Source organism: Oryzias melastigma, linkage group LG9, assembly GCF_002922805.2.
Source record: "Oryzias melastigma strain HK-1 linkage group LG9, ASM292280v2, whole genome shotgun sequence".
Lineage (NCBI taxonomy): Eukaryota > Metazoa > Chordata > Actinopteri > Beloniformes > Adrianichthyidae > Oryzias > Oryzias melastigma.
Window position 1 is genome coordinate 30,698,245 of NC_050520.1, and position 26,364 is coordinate 30,724,608.

The 26,364-nt window shown below is 39.0% G+C and overlaps 3 protein-coding genes and 1 long non-coding RNA gene across 7 annotated transcripts in view; 2 read left to right on the plus strand and 2 right to left on the minus strand.

Moving 5' to 3' along the window:
• Nucleotides 1-3,090: 3,090 nt before the first annotated feature.
• anapc7 (anaphase promoting complex subunit 7) lies at nucleotides 3,091-9,375 on the minus strand. Of its 2 annotated transcripts, none has more exons than XM_024275837.2 (11): nucleotides 9,333-9,375; nucleotides 8,388-8,574; nucleotides 7,865-7,984; nucleotides 7,356-7,467; nucleotides 6,079-6,232; nucleotides 5,842-5,984; nucleotides 5,612-5,729; nucleotides 5,322-5,518; nucleotides 5,009-5,233; nucleotides 3,840-3,990; nucleotides 3,091-3,765 (listed from the first exon to the last, which is right to left on the minus strand). In XM_024275837.2, exons 2-11 carry the CDS (start codon nucleotides 8,472-8,474, stop codon nucleotides 3,576-3,578), a joined length of 1,497 nt encoding a protein of 498 aa, XP_024131605.1. In that variant the 5' UTR covers nucleotides 8,475-8,574; nucleotides 9,333-9,375; the 3' UTR covers nucleotides 3,091-3,575. The 2 variants fall into 2 exon arrangements, with proteins under 2 accessions (XP_024131605.1, XP_024131604.1); XM_024275836.1 differs by lacking the exon at nucleotides 9,333-9,375 and adding an exon at nucleotides 8,969-9,326.
• Nucleotides 9,376-9,760: 385 nt separating this feature from the next.
• On the plus strand, nucleotides 9,761-15,449 carry LOC112148599 (ubiquitin-conjugating enzyme E2 G1). The gene is made up of 6 exons (XM_024275842.2): nucleotides 9,761-9,954; nucleotides 12,094-12,196; nucleotides 12,297-12,394; nucleotides 12,483-12,661; nucleotides 13,772-13,879; nucleotides 13,953-15,449. The coding sequence occupies exons 1-5, from the start codon at nucleotides 9,912-9,914 to the stop codon at nucleotides 13,856-13,858; spliced, it is 510 nt and encodes a 169-aa protein (XP_024131610.1). The 5' UTR covers nucleotides 9,761-9,911; the 3' UTR covers nucleotides 13,859-13,879; nucleotides 13,953-15,449.
• LOC112148600 overlaps nucleotides 14,425-26,364 on the minus strand; it is a 12,519-nt gene continuing 579 nt past the window's right edge. For all 3 annotated transcript variants that reach the window (XR_004948466.1, XR_002919642.2, XR_004948465.1), the window contains exons 2-5: nucleotides 19,309-19,421; nucleotides 16,518-16,593; nucleotides 15,709-15,798; nucleotides 14,425-15,622 (exon numbers count right to left, since the gene is read on the minus strand). This is a non-coding gene — a long non-coding RNA (uncharacterized LOC112148600). The remainder of the gene's footprint in view (nucleotides 15,623-15,708; nucleotides 15,799-16,517; nucleotides 16,594-19,308; nucleotides 19,422-26,364) is intronic.
• LOC118599166 lies at nucleotides 15,584-19,861 on the plus strand. Its single transcript, XM_036213698.1, has 6 exons — nucleotides 15,584-15,719; nucleotides 15,788-15,819; nucleotides 17,837-17,872; nucleotides 19,013-19,140; nucleotides 19,216-19,339; nucleotides 19,409-19,861. The coding sequence occupies exons 1-6, from the start codon at nucleotides 15,640-15,642 to the stop codon at nucleotides 19,558-19,560; spliced, it is 552 nt and encodes a 183-aa protein (XP_036069591.1). The 5' UTR covers nucleotides 15,584-15,639; the 3' UTR covers nucleotides 19,561-19,861.

A 26,364-nucleotide genomic window follows, 5' to 3' on the forward strand; every position in this document is an offset into this window, starting at 1 on the left:
TAGGATTTTAAGTTATTTGCTGCTCAGATCTTTGACACCTTTCCTCCTATCTCTTTCTCCTTTGCAGCGAAGGCCAAGTAAGCCCGACTGTCTGCTAAAACTGCTTGCAAATTCTTTGGGTTTGTTTTTTTTTCGTTGGTGTGCATGTGTGTTTTGGGCAGCACATTTTTACATGAGCTGCATGCTACAAGAGGTTCAATAGGTCCATAAATCTCTGTAGAACGGCCACAAATGAATGTCCGATGGAAGCCAGGCGGTCCCGACTCATCAGTCCTTCCTGCCTCCTGCATGAAGAGCCGTAGATGAAACTGTCCCCATGCCGTCTTTGTAGGCTAAGATCTTAGAACGTGTTTGCTATTCCACGCCGCATGTCTGCTCAGTTAACCATCTGTTTACCAGACTTCTCTAAAACTGAAAAAACGCCGGGTGTAGTGTTAATAAATGCGTAGACTAGACATTCGTCAAATGCTAATAGGTTCAAAACAAATCACTTTTCCTAAGGATGTACTTTGAGATCTTTCAAAAACCAAACTTTTCTTTGCTCTGCACTGAGATGTGCGATGTGTTTAGAGAAGATTTTGCCATATCTGGAGAGACGGACGTGCATTTATGATTGTTTTTGCTATCAAACCGGTTGGATGTCAAACCACCGTTTTTGTTTTTTTGGCCAAACTGCTGTACTGTATTTTTAAACGATTGTACAACGTATCACATGAACTGTTTCAGGTAAATAAAACTGTCATACATGAGGACTCTACTCTTTTGTTCTTGTCTTTTTGTGCTTCGCTCTGCAACCTGAGGCTCTTTCTGTTTATTCCTCCATTCTGGCTCTTTTGCTTCAAAGCCAATCATTGGTTAGTTTGTTTTGTGTTTAGATTTTTTTCCCTGTAAGAAATTTGAAGGTAAGTTCTACTGTCAGAATGGTTTATTAAAAGAATAATCTTATGGGTAATCATTTGACTGCACAGCAGTGTCTAGTTTACATGTGTCAAAGTCAAGGTCCAGGGGTCGGATCTGGCCCCAAAGATACTTCATTTTATTGTTACTATAACGGCCCGATGTTATCTTGTACTTATTTCTAATTTTGACAAAATATATTTATATAAACAGTAAAATATTGAAAGTTATTTAAGGTTTAAGTTGATTTATTCTGGAATAATATTCCTGCCTCTGCTAGCTTTTTGGACTAGTTTGGCATTTGCTAGGATTTTCTAGGCTATTTTGGAATTTTGTTAATATATCAGCTACATGCTAGCTGTTTTAGCTAATTTAATATTTTTTTTTTGTTTTTGCTTCTTTGTTTTAGGCTGTTTTGGAGCTTAGCTAATATTTCAACCACATGCTAGCCATTTTACTAATTTAGGCTTTTTTCAGTTTTTTAGGCTATTTTGAAGTTTAGCTATTTTTTTCAGATACATACTAGCTGTTTTTCACTAACCTTAGTTTTTTTTTTTGGCTATTCTGGAATTTAGCAAATATTTTTGATGGCTATCAACGTTTTTAGCTATTAGCTTCAGTGTTTTCAGCTATTAGCTTCAGCATTTTCAGCTGTTAGCCTCAGCGTTTTCAGCTATTAGCTTCAGTGATTTCAGCTATTAGCTTCAGCGTTTTCAGCTATCAGCTTCAACATTTTCAGTTATCATCTTCAATGATTTCAACTATCAGCCTTGGCATTTTCAGCTATTAACTTCAGTGTTTTAAGCTCTCAATTTCAGTATCTTCAGCGGCCAAATTCAGCTTACAAAATTCACACTAGCTTTATTGCAGCTAATGCTATATATCTAGTTCATAATATGTTAAAAAGTTCAGTTTTTAAAGTTTGAAAAATGTAGTTTTAGAGTGTTGAATAAATGTTTATCCTGTTCTGATCTAAGGTGTGTTTTGGATTTTGGCCCCGTCTGATTGAGTTTAACACTCCTGGTCTAGTTTCTGTTCAGAGGCAAAGTTCTTAATGTATATAATTACATTCGTATGTACAGTGGGGCAAAAAGTATTCAGTCAACCCCCAATTGTACACATAAAAAGATGAGAGAGGCCTGGAATTTCCATCTTAAATATACCTAAATTATTAATAGACAAAATAATTTTAAAAATTCCAGAAAATCAAGTAGTGTCATTATTAAAGAATATATTAATAAATGATGGTGGAAAATAAGTATTTGTTCAATAAAGAAAGTTTATTTTGATATTTTGTTATATACCTTTTTTAGCAAACGCTTTGACCCCACAGGTCTTCCATTTCCTAATGGAAGACAGATCTTGGTTTCTTCACATCAAGCTGCTCACCTATTGCAGAGTCGGTCTTCAACAGATGTGTTTCTGGTGTCCTTAGACAGCTCTTTGGTGGAGTTTTAGTGAGTGTTTGAGGTTGTGGACAGGTGTCTTTCATGTAGAAAACCAGTTCAAACAGCGAGTGGAGGTCAGAGGATCCTCTAACAGAGGAAGTTACAGGTCTGTGAAAGACACAAATCTTGATTGTTTGTTGGTGAACAAGTCATTATTTTCCACCATAATTTGATTAAAGATCTCATTTTGTTTCTCATAGTTGAGGTATGTCTATGATTTAAAAAAAATACAATTACAGGCCTCTCCCATCTCCCAATTGGTGGCTGACTGAATACTTTGAATTTTTTAACATTTAGATTCTACTCCAGTGCTGTCACTTTGAGTTGTTTTTTAAGCATTTTTAATTAACCTGCTGCACCAGAAGGATCTTATTTGACGCAAAATGTGCTTTATTTTGAAACAAACAATTATGTGCTACTGTAAAAAAAAATGTAAAAATTAAACTTTATAAATGAACGGCTTAATGGTCACAAAATCATAGAAAAGGTGTATTTTTCTAAACAGTAAACAGGAACTTGCTGGATTTTCCTCAGTAAGAAACTGAACCAAAAGGTTCTTTTAGCATTAAGGTTGCAGATCTGTTTTTGTGTTTACAAAGCAAAGATCTGACATTTTAAAATCTTAAGAACAAATTTCCACTTCTTCAGAGTGGACACTCATTTTGTTTTTTTCTCCAATTACATGAGCGGTCAATAGAGTGACTAACTGAGGTGCAGCTCTAAGGTCAAAAATGAACAAAAAACATGTTTTAAACAACAGGTTTTTTTATTATGTACAAAAACAATATAAACATTTGAGGCAAAATTGTTAAGTAAAACTGATGTTAAGAATGGATCATGGGTTTGTTTCTGTACAGCATCTATGAACAAACAGACAGACGTTACTGGATGATGCATGGAGCAGTTCAGTGGAGCATCATTGTTGGTAAAGCTGTGAATAAACTGAAGACAATGTGAGCACAATTTGTACAGTGTCACCTCTTTGGAGTTGTGTATTCATTTCCCACAAGACTGATGTGAATGAAAGTTAAAAAAGTGAATTACTGGAGGGAGGAATAATGGGCTCCAGGTCGGGTCTGCGGTTCCGTCGCCGTCTCTCTGCGTTCTCCTCGGATCGAGCGGGAAGCAAAGAGCAGCGCAGCCCTCTGGGGCCGCTTGGCTCTCAGAGGAGCGCAAAGGCCGAAGGCGTGGAGTGTGGTGAGAGGCGGCGCAGCGCCCTGTGGCGTCGGGTCACTGCATCCCAAACCACTGCTCCTGATCGGCCCACTGAGCGGCCTCGCTGTCGCTGCCCTCCAGATCTCCGTCCTCTCCGCTCCCCTCCATGTCGTCGCCGTCCAGCTCCACCGTGGCGTCTGCGGGGCTCTCCTCCTTCTCCATCTTCTGCATGCCCTCCAGCGATTTCTGATCATTTGGATCCAGGCTAAGAAAAAAAAAAAAACATTAAATTTTTATAAAATCTTTAAAAATTCACAAAAAGTTCAATCATCTGAGTACCTTAACGCTATGCTGTACTGATCCATGGCTTCTTGGTAATCATTTACAGCCACCAGGAAATCTCCCAGCATTCTGTGCAACACACAGTCACTTTGATTGGCGAGGGCGTTCCGTAGGAGAGCGATCCCCTCTTCATGCTTCTGTTCTCGGCCTTCACCAACAAGAGAGACGATAAGTCAGGCCTGAGTGTGTCGTTGGTAGGGATGAACGATTCGGTCAAACCACGATTCCATTCACAGTTTTCAAGTTTTGATTTAGTTCTTTTTCAACACAATAAATTAGAGTTGTTTTCTTTTTGCCCCTTACATCAAACTGTCTGTTTTCCCAGTAACATAAAGGATTCAAAACAAATAAACACTTATACATAACATGTGACGGACCGCTCCACACCCGCGCCTGCTCAGAGCAACCCCCCCCCCCAGCCTCTGAGCACGCACTGAATGTTCAACCCGGTTCAACATTCTTACGCATAATTGCAGCACAATGACCAATCAGGGACCCGGTTTCGGGAGTGGCGAGTGGGTAGCGTCCACTTCAAAGCAGGAAAGTGCCAAACATGATCATGAAAAGGGGAATGAACAACTGTGGTTTGTGCTCGGTTGGATTAATGTGACTTCCAGACAGACATTAAAGGAACAGAGCTGAGAAAACAAAAACCCTGGAGCAAGATTTATGGGATTCTCACTGCTTTTTGCTCCGAGGTTCTCCCTGTTGTAGGAGGTGGAGGAGCGCTACTGAACGGTAAGAATACAAAAGAAGAAGATTCTCCTCCTGCTGATACCTGTGTGACGCACTGCTCTGGTGTGGATCACAGGTGATACTATATATATCTAGTTCATAATTATGTTAAAAAGTTACAGTTTTAAAACTGTCGTTTTAGAGTGTTCAATAAATGTTTATCCTGTTCAGCCCGCGGCCTAAGATATGTTTTGGATTTTGGCCCCTTGTGTCATTGAGTTTGACATCCCTGGTATAGGGTCAAAGGTCACCTGTCATTATAAATTTGATGGAAAACATATTCTCATCTCTGCAAGGTGCTCAAAAATGCGACTGCTGCCTCCTGATTACAAATTCTGCTGCGCGACCGAATTTGCTGAAAAACTTGCATTTAGGTCTGTGGCATTTTGGGATATGTGACCTTAGTCTTAGTGTGTCTTTCGACTACGTACTGAGCAATTCTGCCTTTTTGATCACAGCTTTGGTGTAGTCGGGCCTCTGGGCCAGGGCTTTGTCCAGCAGAGTTTTGGCTTTCTCCTGAGTCACTGGATCCTCCAGGCACACCGTGGCCAGGATGGTCAGAGTCTGAGCGTTGGCCCCCAGAGTCTTATAGATGTTGTTGGCCATCCCCATCGCCTCTCGAATGCCGTTGGAGGCCAGGTAACAGTCGATCAGACCTGGGACATAAAACCTGGAGTTAATCATGAAGGCTGGAAGTCTTCTACCAGCTTCCTCCTGAGAGCAACACTTAAAACACAAGCAAACCTTCGTAACAGTCGAGTCGGCAGGGCGCCAAACGCATGGCTTCTCTAAAATGGATGATGGCTTCCTGGACTCGGCCCATGTTCCTGAGCGCCGCCCCCTTCAGGAGGAGCGCCTGCACGCTGTTGCTGTTCAGCTGGATGGCCTTGGCCCCCAGATAGAGCGCTCTTGAATAACGCTTGCTATAAAAACTGTGACAACTGGAGGAAAACAGAGAAGACGAATGAGATTTAAGTAAGAAAAGCTAGAAACTGATCTTTAATCCTTCATGATCTGATCAATTCAAGACTGACCCCGAGATGACCCACGGCTCTGCATGCTGGTCAGATATATTGAATAAACGCCCACCGAGCACTTCAACATCTTCTAAGTGTCCTTCTCGAGCCATCAGGTAACCATAAACATCCATACCTTCAAGTGCAAAAGAGGAAACAAACGTCAGGTTTTATGCTTCTGAAACATAATTATCGGTAAAAACGAGACTCCTCTAAATGTCTACGACAGATTCCATCGCACGACTCACCTTTGATGAGGTAAGGATCGAGCATCTGGGCCTGTTCAAATTTAAGAATGGCATTTTTGGTGTCCCCCGCCCTGAAATACACGTCTGCCAGGCTCACTAAGAGGTCCACGTTATCCCGCAAAAGAGATTTCTTCTCCAAAGAGCTGAAACGAGGATTTTAGGGAATGATTCTTTGAGGAAATGCAACAAGGATGCACAAAAAAACGACACAATTAAATGAATAAAAAGCACAAGTACCAAATAGTGTTGATGGCTCTTTGATTATCCCCTGCATGTATGAAAGCGTATGCTTTGATCCAAACAGAGAGCCAGTCTAGGTTTGGGATGGTCTGAATGACATCCATCGTCATGGACGCCACTTCTGCTCCTTTGACTGACAGAGAGAGGAGGCCTGGAAAAAAATGAACAATCAATGAAGTTGTAATTTTGGTACAGGGAGAAAAAGTATATCAAACCGATTTGTTTTTTGTGAGGCGTTAGTGGGAAATGTAAATAAACAAAGTAAAAACTCTGATAAATACGAGCCACTAGGATGCAGTAGTGAGCACCTTTATGAAACAGACTAATGAAACCACTTAGAACAACTCAATCACACAAGGGGACAAAATCCAAAACACACTTTAGGTCGCGGGCCGAACAGGGTAACACTCTAAAAATATATTTTTAAAACTTTAAAACCGTAACTTCTTAACATAATTATAAACTCGATATACAGCATTACCTGCAATATTAGTGTGAATGCTGTAAACTGAATTTGGCTGCTGAAGATGGTGAAATTGATAGCCATTAAAATATTATCTAAATGCCAAAACAGCCCAGAAAACAAAAGAAAGAAAACCTTAAGTTAGCCAAAACAGCTAGCATGTAGCTGAAAAATAGCTAAATTTCAAAATAGATTAAAATAAAACAGAAAAAGCCTAAATTAGCCAAAACAAATAGCGTCTAAATATTAGCCTAACTCCAAAACAGCCTACAAAAAAAGTCATAATTAGCTAAAACAGCTAGCATGTAGCTGAAAGAATAGCTACTCTCCAAAATAGCCTAAAAAAATCTTAGTAAATGCCAAAATAGTCCAAAAATCTAACAGAATGACAATTTTAAAAACCTTAACTTTTAACATAATAATGCACAATAAAAAGGCAGGAATATTATTCCAGAATAAATCAACTTAAACCTTAAATAAATTTTAATATTTTACTCTCCATAAAAATATATTTTGTCAAAATGATACAAGTTAAAAATGAACGCAAGATAACATCGAGCCATTAAAAACAATAAAATAAAACGAGATATATATACACACACATATAGATACATACACACACCCACACACACGACTCTGATAGAGTTTTGGTGGCTGAGTCAAATGTGGAGGAGGGCCGGATCCGGCCCGCGGGCCGTAGTTTGATGACCCCTGTTCTACACCAAACTGTTGTCGATCAAAGGCTCTCCCAGAAGATGGGTCAGACGCAGGGAACAAATGTCACGCTTAACGACACAACCTCTGTGCTCACCAATGATAGCATCCAAAGCCAGGGGACACTGCCGGAGCACCTCTTTGTAGCTCGTCACAGCAGAACGCTCCTGACCAGCTTTCCTGTACAGGTTAGCTAGCATCATGTTGATCTGAAATAAACAAATGATTATGCAGGGATCCTCTTTTTATGTGCACTTTAATACAGAAATAGCAGCTTATTTTTTGATAAATGCATTTTTTATTGTGTACCGTAGTTTTGAACCTAATAAATTAACACATTCTTGCTGTAGCTCAGGAGTCAGCAACCTTTAACAGTAAAAGAGCCATTTGGCTCATTTTCTACTGATCAAAACCTAGAAGGAGCCACATAGTCTTAAGGAGCCACCATGGAGAGATAAAAGAGACACACGTTGCAGACCCCTGCTCTAGATTATCAGAAGTTTTTGAACAACAGGCAGTACAGAGAAACCTACTCTAAGGGTTAAAAATGGAAGAACATGAGCCTCAAAGGGAGCAGAAAGCCAGGATGTGAAAGCAGCAGTCTACCTTTGGAGTTCTTTGTCTGGATGGAATCCCGTCGAGCACCGCGATGGCGTCTTTGTCCAGTTTTAGAATGGTGTAGCATTCCGCTATCTTGTATTTCACTTCAATTTCTGAGGGCAGACTCTGAAAGGCAAAGACTCTAAATTTTAGACTCTTGGAAAATGAGTTTTAAAAAAATCTGTGCAAGACTGTACATTTAAAAAGTACAGATGAAAAAGCTCCTTACTGGACCAAAAAGTACTGAACGTTTGGTTAAATTATATAAATTTATGATGCATATTTAGCTTAAACGCTGACTCATTTCTATGCATAAAATGTAACTTTGTAACATATCAATAAATAAAAACGGATAGGAATATTATTCTAGACTAAATCAACTTAAAACTTTAAGTAACGTCCGTTACTCTCCATAAAAATCTATTTTTATCAAAATAAAACAAGTTGGAAATAATACCAATACTACATCAGGCTATTAATACCATAAGCTAAAATGTACCTGGTGTTGTCACGTGCACTAAGCACTCACCTGTGCCTGCATGTTGGATGCTGCTCCACCTGCAGAAGTGCGGACTTTCGATGTTTTGCTGAGCACCTTCTTCTGCTGCAGCGCCATGCTGTACTTGCAGGCAGCATTACGATATTCCTTATCATGAAAAATAGCATCGGCGTGGTAAACCAGCAGCTGGTACTTCTGAGCTGGTGACAGTAGTTCACTGGAAACAAAAACGAGCACGTTTGATTCAAAAATAATTACAAGAACTCTATTTTATGGGGAGTTCGGGGACATAAATATATAAAACTATTAAAGAAAACAAAATACCCATTAAATGACAGTAACATGTATGCATTTTAGTTCATCGATGACACTTTTACCAAACTGCATGTGGCTATGTCATGGAGATGAATGCTAACTGCTAGCATCCCATAACACAATATACGTATGTAGCAAAAAGCTACGAAAGTTGAGCATTTACAGAGAAGTTGCGTGAATACGACTCTAATTTGTTTTCTTGTAACTGTCGCCAAAACAGACAGAAACAACAAAAAACACTTGCGTAGAGGCTCATTAACCGGGAAATAGACGGGTCCCACTAGTGCTATACTTACGGATTGTTATTGCTCATCGTCAGCAGCAAACTGCTAACAATGCGAACATTGGAGTGAAGGCCAGCCGAAGCCATATCCCGAACATGATCGATTACATTCATTTTTCCCCGAATAAACGTGAGCTCTTCTACAGGTTTCAGTGTGAAGTTGGAACTTTTAGCTAAAAATAACTAGCTTCTGATGTATTAAATATGGCGCTCAGCAGCCTTCCTTCCGTATACTGCTGCGTTTGCTGGTATGTACGTTTTCGCTTCAACGGACGATTTGTTACCGATAGGTTAAGAAAACTCTCAATGTAACTAATTATAACATTATTATACTAAGAAACATCTTTAAAATTAAACTTTCATCACCATACACCTACATTTAAGCATTTAGCACTTTAATTTTCCTTTGTTCTTAAGACGCGTCTTTAATGGGAAATTGATATTTCCGATGGTTTTGAACGCATCTTCTGTATTTCACTGCATGTTTGTGTTAAACAAAAAATGTGACTTTCGCGTTAATATTTCAAAATTAAAGGTTTAGTTTGGATGAGTTTAGGTAAAAAAAAAAAACAATATTTATTTCAACCATGTAATATGTTTGTGTGCCAAGTCACAAACGTTTAGACGTAAACAAACAATGGAAATATAAACATTTAAAAAGCCCCCAAAATAAAGAAAGTGAAAACCTCCCAAACAACCACATATTTCGTGTAGTTGTTAAGGTAGTCATCTTCGTGAGACTAATTTGTTGGCAGACATGGACATTTTAACAACACACGAAAGCGTGGTCAGCTTGAAGCACGCATGCGCACACTTAAAGCTAGCACCTGAATCTTGTGTCAAAACACGGAGCCAAGCGGCGGCAGCAGCAGCGCAGGACCTCCTCTGAGTGCCAGCTATTTCCCAAAAGAGAATTGTCTATACAGACTATTTTTTCTTAGTTACGTACGCGTACCATGACCGAACAATCAGCATTACTTCTTCGAAAACAACTGGCAGGTAATGGGATCCTTTGAGATAAATATTATTGGCAAAACAGCTAGCCGTGTAGCTGCTAATGCTAGCTTGTTGAAAGCTGTGTTTACGCTGTGAGATTCGGGCTAACATGCGTGTTTGTGAACAGATTAAGCACGGGAGTAAACTATCTTTAATTAGAGGCCTATTTTGTGGGGGTAAATGTGGTTTTGACATAACGCTGGGATAAAAAAAATACTCTCAAACCTGCGCAGACTAGCAACGCAGACCGTCCTAGCAAGCTAGCAACTTCGGCGTTAGTTAGCGGACAGAACAAAGGAATAATGAATTCAGGGGCTCTCAGCCCTATTGAATTTAGCTTTACTAGTGATACACGCCATTATCGAAAAACCTTGGGCAACACACAAAACGCCATTTTCTTATTAAACGTATTTATTAACGTGAAACTCATTATTTAGTTATGTAAGATGATATCTAACGAGTTTGTCTGTGATGCTGGGAGGATAGCGGTTTCCGTGGGCATTCTAGTGTCGAAGCCCACACTAAAGTAACATGTGCTGTTTATAGATTGACTCATTTTAAGAGTCATCACCAGTACAATCGGGGATGTGTCATTTTAATAGCAAGCACGAGCATCTGCTGAACATGAAGTACAGTTTGTACTGCAGCAGTTCAAACGATGATTTATAAACTCTTTAGAGGAAGCATCTAATCAGCATTTAAGATATATATATATAGATACTGCAGGATATAAATATATTACATAACCTGAAAACTTGGTTTATTCTTAAAATTGTAAAATAATATAATAAAAGTCTACTTCTAAAGTGGCGGTTTGAACAAGTCAGACGTGTTGCAACAATGTTTGCATGGCAGTTTGCCACAAGCACAGAAACCTTCATGCCTGAGGATACGGGGGATTTCAAGTTGTGTCGAAATCGCAGCGTTTAGCCAACATTGTGTTCCAGTTGATGACAGATACAGCAGATTGAGTAACAACACGTGTACAATTTGTGTGAATCGGTTCTGATTCATTGCTGCTTTGCTAATCGATGAATCACCTGTTGAATCACTTCATCTGGGATTATTTTTATTAAGACATTATTTTTTTCTTGACAAAGTTGTTCATTAATGAATGAAATGGCAAGTGTGGGAGGCTGGACTTTTTTTTTCATATGGCGTAAGAGAAATCAATCATATTGTAAGCCTATAAAGTAGATACAAAATCATGTTTTTATTTGTACAAATTGTGCCAGTTCTGACCTAGATAATTGAAGAAGCGTTGATATAAAGAGATTCACCCTGATAAAATTGTGTTTATTCAGCATGTCCTCTATCATAGTTTTTCTGACGAGAAAGAACACATACAGAATATTAAGCTTCTTTCTTAATTAAAATCTTTGTGAATCAGCAGATGAAAACATGCCGCTGGATAAAGCTTGTGTGAAATGAGTTCCCTGCTCAGCTCCATTCTGATGCATCAACCTGTAGACGACTAGCTAGCAGGACAGCGTGTAAAGAGATGGATGATGGGTAGTTTAACACGTGTCTCCTTAAACAAACATAAAATAAGTCATGAAGACTGCAGATCCAGCCATGTCACCGTCAGAGTCAGCAGCTCCTGATAATGGCTGCCAAACCAAAACTTCCTAAAGAAAACAAATAAACTAATATTACCAAGGTCCAACCCCAAACTAAAATAACAAAACTCAGCAGTTCAAGACTGCTCATATTTATTATTAAAAACAGAAAGTCATGAATGCAAATCCAAATTTCCTAAAGGCTAAAGTAAGACTAATGAGCCCAAATTGTTCGTTTACTGTTAAAGATTGCTGACCCCTGAATTAGAAAATGACACAGGTCATGATCAAAAGACCACTGGGAACACTTACAGGTGATCAACATATTATCAGAGTTAAGTCTTTATTCAGTAGGATGGCTTTTAAGCATATTTGTCAGTTTTGGGGGATAAATACCTCAGATGAATTAAAAAAAAAAAAACTTAATATTACCATTTTTACTTTTTAAATGTGCTTAATTTGGTTGAGAACTTCTTACACCTTCCCTCTGTAGCAGATCAGGTTCTTTTTAACACATTGTGACAACTGAACACCTTTTATTTCTATATTATTTTTTTAAAAAGTAATCTTTTTCCTTTTTCAGAGCTCAACAAAAACCCAGTGGAGGGCTTTTCAGCTGGATTGATAGACGATGACGACATATACAAGTGGGAAGTTGTGATCATTGGTCCTCAAGATACTCTGTTGTAAGGAGGACCCACTTTCTTTATGATTCTTTGTTTGAAAGTACAGACTTCTTAAAACGAAAAAGCAAAAAATGTTTAGACTTTTTTTTTTTCTTCACAGTGAAGGAGGGTTTTTCAAAGCATACTTAACCTTTCCCTATGATTACCCGCTACGGCCACCTAAGATGAAGTTCATCACTGAGATCTGGCATCCAAATGGTACTCTCAGTTAGCAGATTGAGTTTGATTATGCCTTTACAGTTTCTCTGTGTGAATAAATCCTAACACATGTTGTTGTTCATTACAGTTGCAAAGAATGGTGATGTTTGCATCTCGATTTTGCACGAGCCGGGAGAGGATAAGTTTGGTTATGAAAAGCCTGAGGAGCGCTGGCTTCCCATCCACACAGTAGAGACAATCATGATTAGTGTTATCTCCATGTTGGCAGACCCCAACAGTGATTCACCGGCCAATGTTGATGCTGCGGTGAGTTGTTACTTTTTATTAGGGCTGCCACGAATAGTCGACTAATCAGCTATTAGAATAGTCGACGACTAATTAAAAAAGTCAATTAGTCGTTACTTTATATTATATGTAGTCAAGAGTGTAGTAAAGTTGAAAGTTATAGTGGCATTCTGCTAACTTTTTGGACTATTTTGGCGTTTATTAAGATTTTTGAGGCATTAGCTAATAGTTCAGCTACATGGAAGCTAATTTCGTGTTTTTGGGGGGTTTTTTTTAGGCTATTTTGGAGTCCAGCTAATATTTAAGCTACATGCTAGCTATTTTGACTAATTTAGGATTTTTTTTTGGCTATTTTGGAGTCCAGCTAATATTTAAGCTACATGCTAGCTATTTTGACTAATTTAGGATTTTTTTTTTGGCTATTTTGGAGTCCAGCTAATATTTAAGCTACATGCTAGCTATTTTGACTAATTTAGGATTTTTTTTGGCTATTTTGGAGTTTAGCTAGTATTTAAGCTACATGCTAGCTGCTTTGGCTAATTTAGGATTTTTCAGTTTTTTAAGGCTATTTTGGAGTCTAGCTAATATTTCAGCTAAATGCTAGCTGTTTTGGCTAATTTAGGATTTTTTTTGTTTTGTTTTTTAGCCTATTTTGGAGTTTAGCTAATATTTAAGCTGCATGCTAGCTATTTTGGCTTGTTGAGGATTTGTTTCTGTTTTTTAGGCTATTTTGGAGTTTAGCTAGTATTTCAGCTGCATGTTAGCTGCTTTGGCTAATTTAGGATTTTTTCAGTTTTTTTAGGCTAATTTGGGATTTAACTAATATTTAAGATGGCAATGTGCTTCAGCTTTTTCAGCTATCAATTTCAGCATCTTCAACTATCAGCACTAGCATCTTCAACAGCCAAATTCAGCCTTACAGCATTCACACTGGCATTATCGCAGGTAATGATATATATCTAGTTTTCAGTTAGTTTAAAGCTAATGATGGTTAAGATGTGGGCTTTACATCCAGTTTGCGCATGACCTGATGATTTGTCGACTAATAAAACCATAATTTGTGGCGGCCCTACTTTTCAGTTGCTCTGTATTTGAAGTGAATTAAGGATTTTCTTGGTGCTGCTCCTACAGAAAGAGTGGCGGGAAGACCCCAACGGGGAGTTCAAGAAGAAGGTCGCTCGTTGTGTAAGAAAAAGTCAAGAGATGGCGTTTGATTAGGAGTTGGCTGTAAATTCTAGGGTAAGTGGAGTATCCATACCTAAAACACCTGGCCTCAGAAAGTAATAATGACCTCTGTGTTCTTTTTGCTCAGTTAAAGGAAATTCCTTCAGAGGGAAAACTTCAGCAAAAGGCTTTTGCACCCCTTGTTTTGCCAGTCAAAGGTTGGTTGGCCCCAACCCTATTTTCTGTGAATGGTCTGCCAGATGAGCCAATTTGAAAAACCCTACCAGCGAAATCTCCTGTTTCCTACCTGGAAGTGTATATTTAATTTTATTTATTTTGGAAATTAACAGTGTAAGATATGTCACTACTGTAAATTAACTTGCTTTTTTATCTGCTGCTGAACACTTTCTACTTTCTACCAGGTTTCTTATGCAATGTAGTGGTCAAGATTGTGTAAAAAAACAAAAGCTCGTTGTCGTTAGGTCACCACGTGTCCTCCCTGCTGTGTACTAACCAGATCGTCAGCCCAACAAATTGCTCATTGATACCTTTTTTTTGTGTCGGTAGCACCTTGCTCTGTTAAAACTGACAGGTTACGAATCTTTAATACAACTTAAGAGTTTTTTTTTTTCAATGCTTCCTGATTCCTTTTCCTGCCATGCCAATATGTCTGAAATGTTCTAAAATCTATCAATTGAGCCTTTAAATACACCAACAATAAAAATGTTTGGGTGATAAAATGTTAAATTAACCATAGCAGAGTGTTTGTGCCAATTTCTCAGGATCAAACGTCCTTAAGGTCTTGATCAGCCATGAGTCAGACAAATGTAATATTCCATGTTTTTCCCAGAACACCTCTCTCTCCGGTTGACATGGAAACCTGGATGCACTCAGAAAGTGCGTCTGAAAATATTCAAGACGGTTTCCGCTGGTAAACCAACATGTTTACCAACAAATCTGAACATGTTGAGTTAAATTGATGTAGCGCATTTGGCTTTTATGGATATATGTGACTAAAATTATCCTTACTTTGGCATTTAGGCTTAAATTGTCCCATATGACTCATGCAAATGAAGCTCATTAATCCCCATCTAATCAGTCAATGGTTCATTTTAAAGTATAAATGCGTGTTCTCTTTAAAAATAAAGACAAACTATATTTTGAGAAATGATTAACGTCTTGTTTGGGTTGTATTTGCTTTTACTAAAAGTGTTGCTGACTATGAAGCCATGTTGACCTCCCATATCAAATGTATGTCATTGAGCTGTGACCAACGGTTAAAGTAGCAAACCCATCTTTCGGCGCATACAATCAGGTTTTTGGGCGCGAGGTATGTTTTTGGAGTAGGCCGTCGTCGTTAGTGCATTCTGGGTGAATGTGATGTGTACAGTTGTTGCATTGGTGTGGATCACATAACTGCTGTTACCTTTTTTTTGAGTCTGATTTTCTAACCCACCATAACCTCCTCTGACCGGTGTTCACTGTATTTGCACAGATTCGGTGCGTTTAAAAATGTCATGAAGCAATACGCTCTGAAAACGGCGATCCATCCCGGCGCCCACCATCCATTTCCTGTAGGTTTTTCTTCTGTTTGTGTCAATGCAATGTATATTGGACATGATGCTCAATAAATTGTGTAAAGAGACGGGTAATTGTTTTGTGTGTTTTTGCATAATGGATGAGAACACTCAGGGTTCAAGCGTATCTGCTCAGTAACTGGAAGCCAGAGCTCGGGTCGGGTTTCAGGACCGGCTGCCTCCTCCTCTTCCTCTCGGGCTCCTTTTCTGCTGCCTCTACGGCCAATCGGAGGGAAACATTCTGGATTATGATTTGAAATGAAGAAGCAGGTTACTTTTGTTGAGCACCTGAAAAGCGAGAGCCGCGTCAAACGTGGAAATGCTCACGTCCTGATGAGGTAACGCGCTGTCGTCCTTCCTCGATCCGAGGAGGAGTTCATTTCACGCTCAAACTCCTGTCTTATAGGTCTGCAGAGTCTACCAGGAGGCACAAAGATGGTGAGTTGCATTACTGTTAACACCTGGTGATGCAGTATTGTACCTTTTAACCATTATCACGATAATTCAAGTAGATTTTTAAAGGAGAAAAGCGGCTCACAAGCCGCTTTTCTCCTTTAAAATCGACTGGAATTATCTTGTTAACAATTAAAAAAACAATGCAGTATATAAAATCACCAATGAAATGGGATATTATCCATTATATAAGCTGTTAATCACTAAAATTCACATTTGCATGGCAAAATGCAGACTAAAAATCATGTCATGGCTCAATAAAATCCAAACTATGAACAACTGAATTAAAGAAAATGTGGTATTTTGTCTCCGTTTATCAGACAAGTATTAAGGCTTTTTTTAAATGTCATATTCTGAACTTTTTACATTTTTTCTTAACTTAAGTTTATAATATAAAATATTTTTAAATTGATTAGTAGCTAGATGCTTTTAGAAGATTGCCATGGAAGAATGACTAGTTGTAGAAATTCTTCTGCTCCTTTCCGTACGTTTTTCGGCACATAAAAACTCAAACTTTCAACAATCATGGTATCAAAATTTAGGACATTACTGCTTGTATTTGGGTATTTATAAACTTGATAGTTTTTGAAATATTGAGCAAAATATGCCCCATAGTAAATGAGTGAGAAAGTCTTCAAATTTCACAATTTAAAGTAGGTGCTGCAGCAGAAATGGAGACTTACGTTTTTTCAATCTTCTATTGTCCAGTTTTGGTGATCCTGTGTGAGTTGTAGCTGACCGGAATGATAACATAATGGACTAATAAAGAAAATGACAAAACAGACCCATTTCAGATATTAATACACTGATTAGAATATAGAGGGAAAAATAATGCAGTTTTAAGTGTAATTACTCATAAATAGCTGTATTTGCAGTTATACATGCAATACAAATATTTGATTTATTACATATACGGAGTGCCACATAAAGTCAGAATTACACTAATTTGATTTTTTAAAATTAATTCTAAAGTTCTATAATTTATATAAATAAGTAAATAAAGGTAGGTTCCCTCACTCCTCCAGCATCCTTTTTTTCTTCAGTTTGCAGGTTTTTCATTTGTATTCAAATTTTTGCTTTTCCTGCTTTCAATCGTAGACTTCTATGATCTTTACATCAAATATATTTATATAAATTAGTCTCTTTTACCCCATATTGGACCATGAAATAAATAAATACATCATGAAATATTTAAATGTGACTTTTTTTTTTTAATGGCTATTATAATAATTTAAGGCTATATACATTTAAAAATGTACTTATTGATATCAAATTTAGTGATTTAATGCAAATTTTAAATATTTAACGACACATTTATTTGATAATTTCATATTTAATATATTTATTTCAATTTGTCCTTTGGAAACTTGTCATGAAGTATTTAAATGTGCTTTTTAATGACTATTTTAATATTTTGATGCTATATATTTAAACATGTATTCATTGATTTCCAGTTTTATTTATTTAATGCTAATTTTAAATAATGACACTCTAAAAAAATCATTTAAAATATGTTTTTAAATTTTAAATTATAAAACAAATATATCATGAAATATTGAAATGTGGTTTTTAATGACTATTTTAATGCCACATGTATTTCAACATTTATCGATTTCCACTTTTATCTAATACCAATTTTAAATAATTAATTGAACATTTATTTAATAATTTAATGGTGTACATTTATTTCATTAAGTCCTCCATAGACTTCTCATATGTGAATTGAAATAATTACTAACACATTTCTATAGAGATTTAAAAAAAAAAATAAGGCTTGACTTGTATTTGTAATTATGCTTTAAAAATGTCCCATTCACATTGTTAGTTCAACCAAAACCAGTGCAGAAGATTTTTAACTGGACCATCAAACTTCTATTGAAACCTTTTGTGAGAGCTGACAAAGAGCATGATGGGAAACTAACCCCCCAGTCACAGGTGGCCCCTCTCATTTTGTTCATTTCTGCATGACCTTTTGTTAAAAGACCCTCTTTTTTTTCTGCAGTTCTTCAGCAGCCAGCCCCCCAGAGGATGTGTGCAGGTATCTCAACAGCAATGAAACGGGAACTCCATATAATGGCAAAACTATAGTCTATGCAAAGTTCAGGAAACAGTAGAGCTGCCACAAACGATTATTTTAATAGTCGACTATTCACCGATTATTTTTTTAGATTAGTTGACTAATCGGGTCATTCACTAACTGGATGTAAAACACACATCTTAACCAGCATTAGCTTTAAACTGACTAAAAACTAGATAAAATCACTGAAGCTAAAAGCTGAAAACAGCTGATAGCTAGCTAAAATATTAGTTAAATGCAAAATAAGACGAAAAAAAATTAACTAGTCAAAATAAGCTAGCATTAAGCTGAAATATTAGCTAAACTCCAAATTAGCCTAAAAAAACAGAAAACTTCGCAAATTAGCCAAAATAGCTATCATGCTGCCGAAATATAAACTAAACTACAAATTAGCAAAAAGTAGAAAGATTCCCAAATTAGCCACTATAACTACCATGTAGCTGAAATATAAGCTAAACTCCAAATTATCAAAAAAAACCCCACCAAATTAGCAAAAATAAATAACTGGAAAAATTCTAAATTAGCCAAAATAGCAATAATATATAAGCTCAATAATTGAGTAGAAATATTAGCTAAACTCAAAATTTGCCTAAAAAACTGAAAAATTCCCAAATTTGCCAAAAATAGCTATCATGCAGCTGAAATATAACCTAAACTGCAAATTAGCAAAAAAAAATAGAAAAATTCCCAAATTAGTCACAACTACCATGTAGCTGAAATATAAGCTAAACTCCAAATTAGAAAAAAAAAAGCAAATTAGCAAAAAAAAAGTGGAAAAAAAATAAATTAGCCAAAATAGCTAGCAAGCTACTGAAATATAAGCTAAACTCCAAATTAGCCAAAAGAACAAAAAAAGCATAAATTAGCTAAAATAGCTAGCATAATGCTATCATAACTTTCAACTTTGCTACACTCTTATAATATAAAGTAACGATGAATCTACTATTAAATTAGTCTTCGACTTTTTTATTAGTCGATTTGTCGACTAATCTTGGCAGCCCTAGGAAAGAGTCGCAGTAAAAGTATTTAAGACGTAATTATATTGTATACATTTATCATAAATAAAGCAAAGAGATGGGTAAAGGTGTTATTGTGTTTTAGGCTCTTCGTATCGACATGATCAGCAGGTCAAACATCAGTACAAAGCAACAGCTACAGATGTTTGTGGTGACCGACTCCTAAAGACATTACTCACTCCCATAACCGTCACTTCTGCAACTTTCTTACAAGTAAAACTGTGTTTTTTTAATATCTTTGAAGTCAATGTGTTCATGGTCCAGTAACTTTTGTGTGGCGTTCGGCAGCATGTCCTCTCAGCTGGACACAAGGGCCACCTTTGCAGCGCAGCAAATGTGTGCAGCACAGAGCGCATGAGGCGGCAGATGAAGAAACATTACCTCAACGTGCTGCACGCGTGCATCCAGTCAGGTGTGTATGCACCTCCCTAGAACACAAACCCCACCGCTGTTCATCTCGTCTTTGGTTCCTGTCTTTTAGGTCAGAGTGACTCCTGTAAGAGGAATCAGAACAGAACCCTCACAAAGGACCTGGAGAGGGACTCATGGTGGACAAACACGCCACAACCACAGAGGACAGGGAGGAAAAGAGCTCTCTCTGACCTGGTCCTTCCAAAAATTTACAAAAGATGACGAGAAAAGTCCACGTTTTATTGGTCTTGGTGATCATAAATGTAGGTTTTTTTCTCAAAAGCAGGTCAAGTAGCGTCACAATATAATACATTTATGTCATTTTCTATTTGAAAGCAACAGAGCCCCTAAAGGGACATTGAAGGGGAAAAAATTGAAGGTAAAAAAAATTCTAAAAACGAAGAAAAGAAGAAAATTAAGGTATTTTTTTTTTCCAAAAAATTCTGGTTACCAACTGGTGCAAGAGAATCCTGGCCACAGAGAAAAAATACGGCCCGAAAATGATAAGCCGGAAGTCCCTCCCCCTGCTGGAGCCGACTGCAAAAAAATATATCTTTATAGACTTTTGACCTTTTTTTTCCCCATTTCTTCTCTCTTTTATCGACCCTTTTTGCCATTTATTTTCTCCGTGACATGGGGAAATAAACTGCATTTTGCAGCTCCGATCAGACTCATAGAGAAAAAAAACTATTATTGTGTATTCACATTCAAATGCATAAATGCTTCTGAGAAAGTTTTAAAATATAATTTTGAAAGTTTAGGAAATTTCCGCTTACACAACCGGCTAAAGTTACGATTTCCGCTTCCGGCTACAGATCGATTCTGACACCATCTTGCGTGTGACCAGAGGCCCCTCAACTGGTGTGCCTCAGATAGTAACTGGTGGGCACCAGTTAGGAACCAGATTTGTTTTTACTTCAATTACAAAAAAATAAAGTTAAATTCAATTTTTTGAATTTTTTTTTTTTTTTTGCTTAAAAAAAAAAAATCAAGTTGCTATCTGGTGCGCACCAGTTAGTAACCAGAAACAAAAAAGGTTTTTATGTCAATTTTTTTCATTCTAATGTCCCTTTAGGGCCTCCATAGTAATCTGATTATATCATTACTATAAGATTCAAGATCAACTTTATTTATCCCCGCAGGGAAATTCAGTAAAAAAAAATATACAAAAAGATTCCTTCAAGCCATTCTAATTCTAATCCTTATTTCTATTTTTTTTTTACTTTTCTTGTTTTACTTATGTTTTCTTTCTTGCTCATAGTTTTACATTAATTGACTTTTCCATATATCTGTCTTTTCTTGTTAGATGGTTGTAAGTTTTTGCCCGTCTGGAGTTGGTCATTGATGGTGTTAAACTGTGGACTTAGTGTTCTAATGTGACTCTAAAAGCACTGACAATAAATGAATACATATGTGATTTTGTGGATTCTTTTTTTTTTTTTTATTTATTCTGTCATCAATAATGACTGACATAATTTTTGACTCTCTGCGTGTGGTCTGTCCAATAAATCAAACGTAATACTGTATTTCTATATCAGTTACATCAGATGCACATCAGTTACTAGCGAGATGTTTTACTTTGTTTCTAAAAAAAAGAAAAAAAAAAAAAAAGCTCCTGTTAGATACCAGAATTTTTGGGTGTTTTTACTTTTTTTTTTTTTTTTTACCATTATCTCCCGCTAGAGGCCAGGGCCGGATCTAGTTAGCCCCTATTGGGGGTGCAAACAGAAAATCCGGGGGGGCAAATAATATATGTGTTATTGTTGCCTTTAAAAATTAACTAGAATTTCAATTTTATTTATTCATCCGGGACAGTGGACATTAAATTAACCCAGAAGCTATTTTATATCTGTTGTCCACAGAAAAATGTTTAAAAAATATAAACAATATAATATTAAAGTTTATACTAAGGAGGTGAGGCAAATTAAAATTCAATGGAATATGAAAGACAACCCCAACTTCCCACTGTCCGCCTTCATCTCAGGGGCCTTTCCCGAGGCGTCACAGGCGAGGCATCTCAAACACAGCTAAAGCTCCGGTACTGCTAGCTTAGCTGCTACAAACAGTGCTAGCTTTAGCAACCAGAAACCTGAACATTGTCAACTCTTCCTTTTTCCTCCAAACTACAACAAAGAGAGCAACAGATGAGGACAAGAAAGAGTTAAAATTTTGGGTAATCGAGCCATTTCAGCGACAAACTGCAGATAAAAACTTCTAAACAGTTATGCCCAGCTCCACAGCACAGAACCGCGTCTGTGCCGTTGAGCCTGTGTGCGAGTGAGTGACAGAGTGAGAGAGGAGGACCCGAGTGAAGCGACAGGCCACGCCCTCTCTTGGATCTACCAATCAGCACTAGCAGCTACTTTGAATGGGAGCCAGACAGTGCGGAGAGCGCTCTGTTTTTCTTGTTTGCATGGCGTCACGTTTGGGGGGGCAGTCCTGAAATTTGGGGGGGGCATTGCCCCACCTTGCCCATGTTTAGATCCGGCCTTAGACCGCAATAGCATTTTGGACGCTTCAATAGCGCTTTACCCTGGCGCCCATCCTCCTTCCAGCCGTTCAGTTCATCCAGGAGGTGAATGCCTCTAATGGTGCGTTCACACCAATTGTTGCAGGCGTGGCGGAGGCGTCAACTTTCAATGATAAGTCAATGTAAAGACGCGGTCTTGCCTGCGGGCGCGGCGAGCTTGACGTGGCACGTCAACCGATCAGTGACTCAGCTTTGGGCATGTGATGTTTTCAGTGACTAGAATAAAGAGTATGGAAAAATTAATTCGAAATGGTAGCTCAATGCGAGGATTTTCACCCTGAACTTCCATATATTTATTTTTCCCGCCTTGTCCGTCTTTTTACCATAGTCTCCCTGGTTACTGTTAGGCGAAGGGTGTGTGTGATTTCACAATATGATTATTTGCAGATAATAAGAGGCTAGAAAATACTCTAAATGACAAAAAAGGTGAATAATCACGGTTAATTTTTTCCAGATTTGCGATCAATTAGTAAATTTTATATATATATATATATATATATATATATATATATATATTAGGGCTCACTCATTAGCACCTCCGGGATGCCGAAACGAGCAAAGGTGGCTTTCAACTTGGCTACAACCTGACTGCTTGTGGTTGTGGGCAGATGTAAAATTTCAAGGTATCTAGAGTAATAGTCTGATACTGCCAAGTAGTTTTTTCTCCTAAACTCATACAAATCTATGGCAACCTTTTGCCACGGCCTTGCTGGGAGCTCACTGGGCATTAATGGCTCCTTTCTCTGCAAAGTTTTCTTTTCTCTACAAAATGCACACTGCTGCACTGTTGTCACAATCGCTTCTGGGCCACCATACAGACTGATTAGCTCTTTCTCTGCACTTAACCAGGCCCTGATGTCCATCATGGATCCTTCTCAATATCCATCTTCTTCTTGACCGCTTCTTCCCTTTCGGGGTCGCGGGGGTGCCGGAGCCTAACCCGGCTACTGATGGGCGAAGGCGGGGTACACCCTGGACAGGTCGCCAGGCTGTCACAGGGCCTCAATCACACACATTCATCTCACAGTCACACCTAGTGACAATTTAGAGTCACTAATCAACCTATGAAGCATGTTTTTGGACGGTGGGAGGAAGCCGGAGTCCCCGGTGAAAACCCACGCATGCACGGGGAGAACATGCAAACTCCACACAGAAAGGTCCCAGCCGGGATTCGAACCGGGGCCTTCTCGCTGTGAGGCGAGAGCGCTAACCACTGCGCCACCGTGCAGCCCCCCTTCTCAATATCATCTCCCTCATTTCAGTGGGAACAACAATGCGCCTGCCTCTGATCACTAAACCATCAATCTCTGACAGTTCTCCTCTGACATGGTAGAAGTCTCTGATCGAGTCTGGAACCATATCCACATATTCAGGCCACCCATTTCTGAAGAAACCTATGGCTGTCTGTAGCTGGCTGTCTTTTCCGGTGTGCTGTCTTAACTCTGTCATCCTGTGTGTTGTGGCTGGGATCTGGCTCATTATCACATTAATGAGCTGCCACATACTCATGACTGACTCCGTCGCCATAATGCTGCTCTGGGCTCCTAGAGAGGGCATCTGCTACCGTTAAGGTTTTACCTGGTGCGTACTCAGCTATGGCATTAAAACGCATGAATCTCATCAGTAACCTCTGGCACCTAATCGGTACGCAGTCTAGATCTTTGCTGTTCATAAGAGGTAAAAGCGGTTTGTGATCTATAACTAGCCTAAAATAGTCCAGTCCATACAAGTATTTGTCAAAATGTTCGCACGCCCACACACTGGCCAAACACTCCTTCTCAATTTGTGCATATCTTCTTTCTGCATCACTGAGTCGTCTGGAACAGTATGCCACTGGTTTCCAGTTGTTGAAGGAGGACACCTCCCAGCCCATAGCTACTAGCATCTGCTGACACAAGGGTGGGCTTGCTGGTGTCATAAAAGGCTACTACAGGAGAAGTTGTCAGAGCAGTCTTTACTTGTTGGAATGCCTCACACTGTGTAGGCCCCCATATCCACTCCCCATGTCCTTTCAATAGCTCATACAAGGGGTGAGCCACTGTTGACAGTTCTGGTACAAACTTGGCTAAATAGTTAACCATCCCCAGGAAACTTTTTAGTTCCATCACATTTTGTGGCTGCGGAAAGTTCACTATACCCTTCACTTTGTGTGGGTCTGCTCTGACCCCGGCCTCATGGATAATGTGGCCCAGGAAACAAACTTCTCTTTGTTTGAACTTGCACTTTGCTTTGTTCAACTTCAGGCCCGTTGCCTCGATGACTTTCAGAACTTTGTCCAGGCGTTGGTCATGTTGCTCCTCTGTCTCTGCATGGATTAAGATGTCATCCATAAAAATCTCAACCCCTTCTAGGTCGGCCAGAGTCTCTAAGAAAGATTTCTGGAGTGCTTGTTATGCCAAAGGGAAGACGGCGGAATGCGTATCTCCCAAATGGGGTTATGAACGTAGTCAACATCTTGCTCTCTTCGTGCAGGGGAATCTGATAAAACCCACTTGCTGCATCCAGCGAAGTGAACACTTTGGAATTTGTGAGCTTTGGCAGTATCTCCTCTGCAGTGGGCATAACATATTTCTCTCGCTTTACTGCCCTATTCAGTTTCCTCAGATCTTCACAAATACGGACTTCTCTTTTGTTGGGTTTCAGGACAGGGACCATTGCAGCACACCATTCAGTTGGCTGAGTGACTTTCTCAATTATGCCTTCTGCCTCCATGCGCTGAAGTTCCTTCTTCACCAGTGGCACCAGTGGCAGTGGTATTCGCCTAGCTCCCTGTACTGCGTATGGGATGATGTCATCACGAAGGGCGATGTTTACTGGCTCTGTTTTTAGCAGACCACCAGATCCAAACACGTCACTGACCTCCTCGATCCTCTTCACCAAGCCCATTTCTAACGCTTCTCTACGACCCAATAAGCAGCTCGTCCCTTCAATCACATACACTTTTAAGGTGTAGTTTTTTTCTTTGTATCTGGTTTCACATTGAAACCTCCCTATGCATTTCAGGTCTCCTCCTGGCCTTACGAAGCTTGTGTCTGGAGCCGCTAGCTCCATTTTAGGACTCATCTTTTTGAATGTCTCTTGATCGATGACCGTAGCATCCGCTCCCGTGTCGATTTTATAGTTTACATTTACTTTGTTTATGGGCAAATTTACATTCCATGCTTGATCCTTTTCCTCCCCATAAATGGCACCTAGGAAGTATGTCTGCTCCGTAGGATCACTTGTGACCTCTCTCACTGCTTTAGAATGACATTTACGCTCCCAATGGCCATTCTTTTGACATTTGTTGCACTTACTTTTCAATGGAGGGCAAAATCTTCGGTCTTAGTGACGTGGTTTACCGCACCTTCCACACTCTTCTTTTGTGTGAGTGCTGTGACTTTTAGGCTCATGGCGCTGCATCCTTCTTATATGCTAACCTTCTGTCCTCTTGACAGGACTGAGGTTAGCAAGCTGAGAGTCCGGTCGCTTTTTCTGGAGATTCACCTGATGCGCTATCTCCTCTGCCTGACGTACGCATTCAATTACATACGCCAACGTCAGGTCTGCCTTAATCTGGAATTGGCGGGAAAGTTCTTTGTCTGATATTCCCACGACGAGACGATCTCTGATATGTTCATCCCTTTTGTCACCAAACTCACAGTGATCTGCCAGTTCGTATAATGCCCTGATGTACATTTCAGCTGTTTCCCAAACATTTTGGTTCCTTTGGTAGAAACATGCTCGCCCATGGATTATATTGCGTCTTGGAATAAAGTAGTCTTCAAACTTTTGCAAAACGACATCAAAGTTCTTCTTATGAGCCTCCTCATCAAATTCAAACGAAGCGAATATCTTTTCAGCTTCACTGCCCATGGCATAAATCAGCGATCTCACTTGAATCTCGCCATCTTCTTTGTTCATCTTTGTCACCAATCGGTAGCGGGAAAAACGCTGTCTCCACTCCGGCCATTCTGCTGGGCTGTCGAACTTAAACTCACTCGGCGGATTGAACTTTGCCATGCCTTTGTCTCTGACACGCAGGTTCTTCTGACACCATGTAATGTCCGTGAATATCATCTGGACATCAAAATAGTCAAAGACTCTCCTTGCTTTAATCCACGAACTGCTTTATTATCGGAGCTTCGTTTTTACAGGCATGCAACGTCACAACCACGTAACTCTCCTTCGTGTCCTTTCTCAGTCCTCTCTGGAGCGTCCCGACAGCGACATCTTTTGGTCACTTCTTGTCATTACACAAGATCTGCTTCCAGACTCAGGACATCTCAGTCATCGTCACCTTCCCGAGTCCCTCCCCCTCTTTGCCATCCAGTCTCCCCGGTGTCCCGTCATCCTTGGTGCGCCTTGGCTGGAGAGTTTCCACTATAAACTGGTCAGAGCAGTGACTCATGTTCACCTTCTTCTTGAAAGCTGTTTCCAAGTGACTGGTCTGGACTTCAGAGACGGCGGCTCCGTACCAAGGCAATAAGCAGCAGGAAAAATCTTTTTTTTTTTTT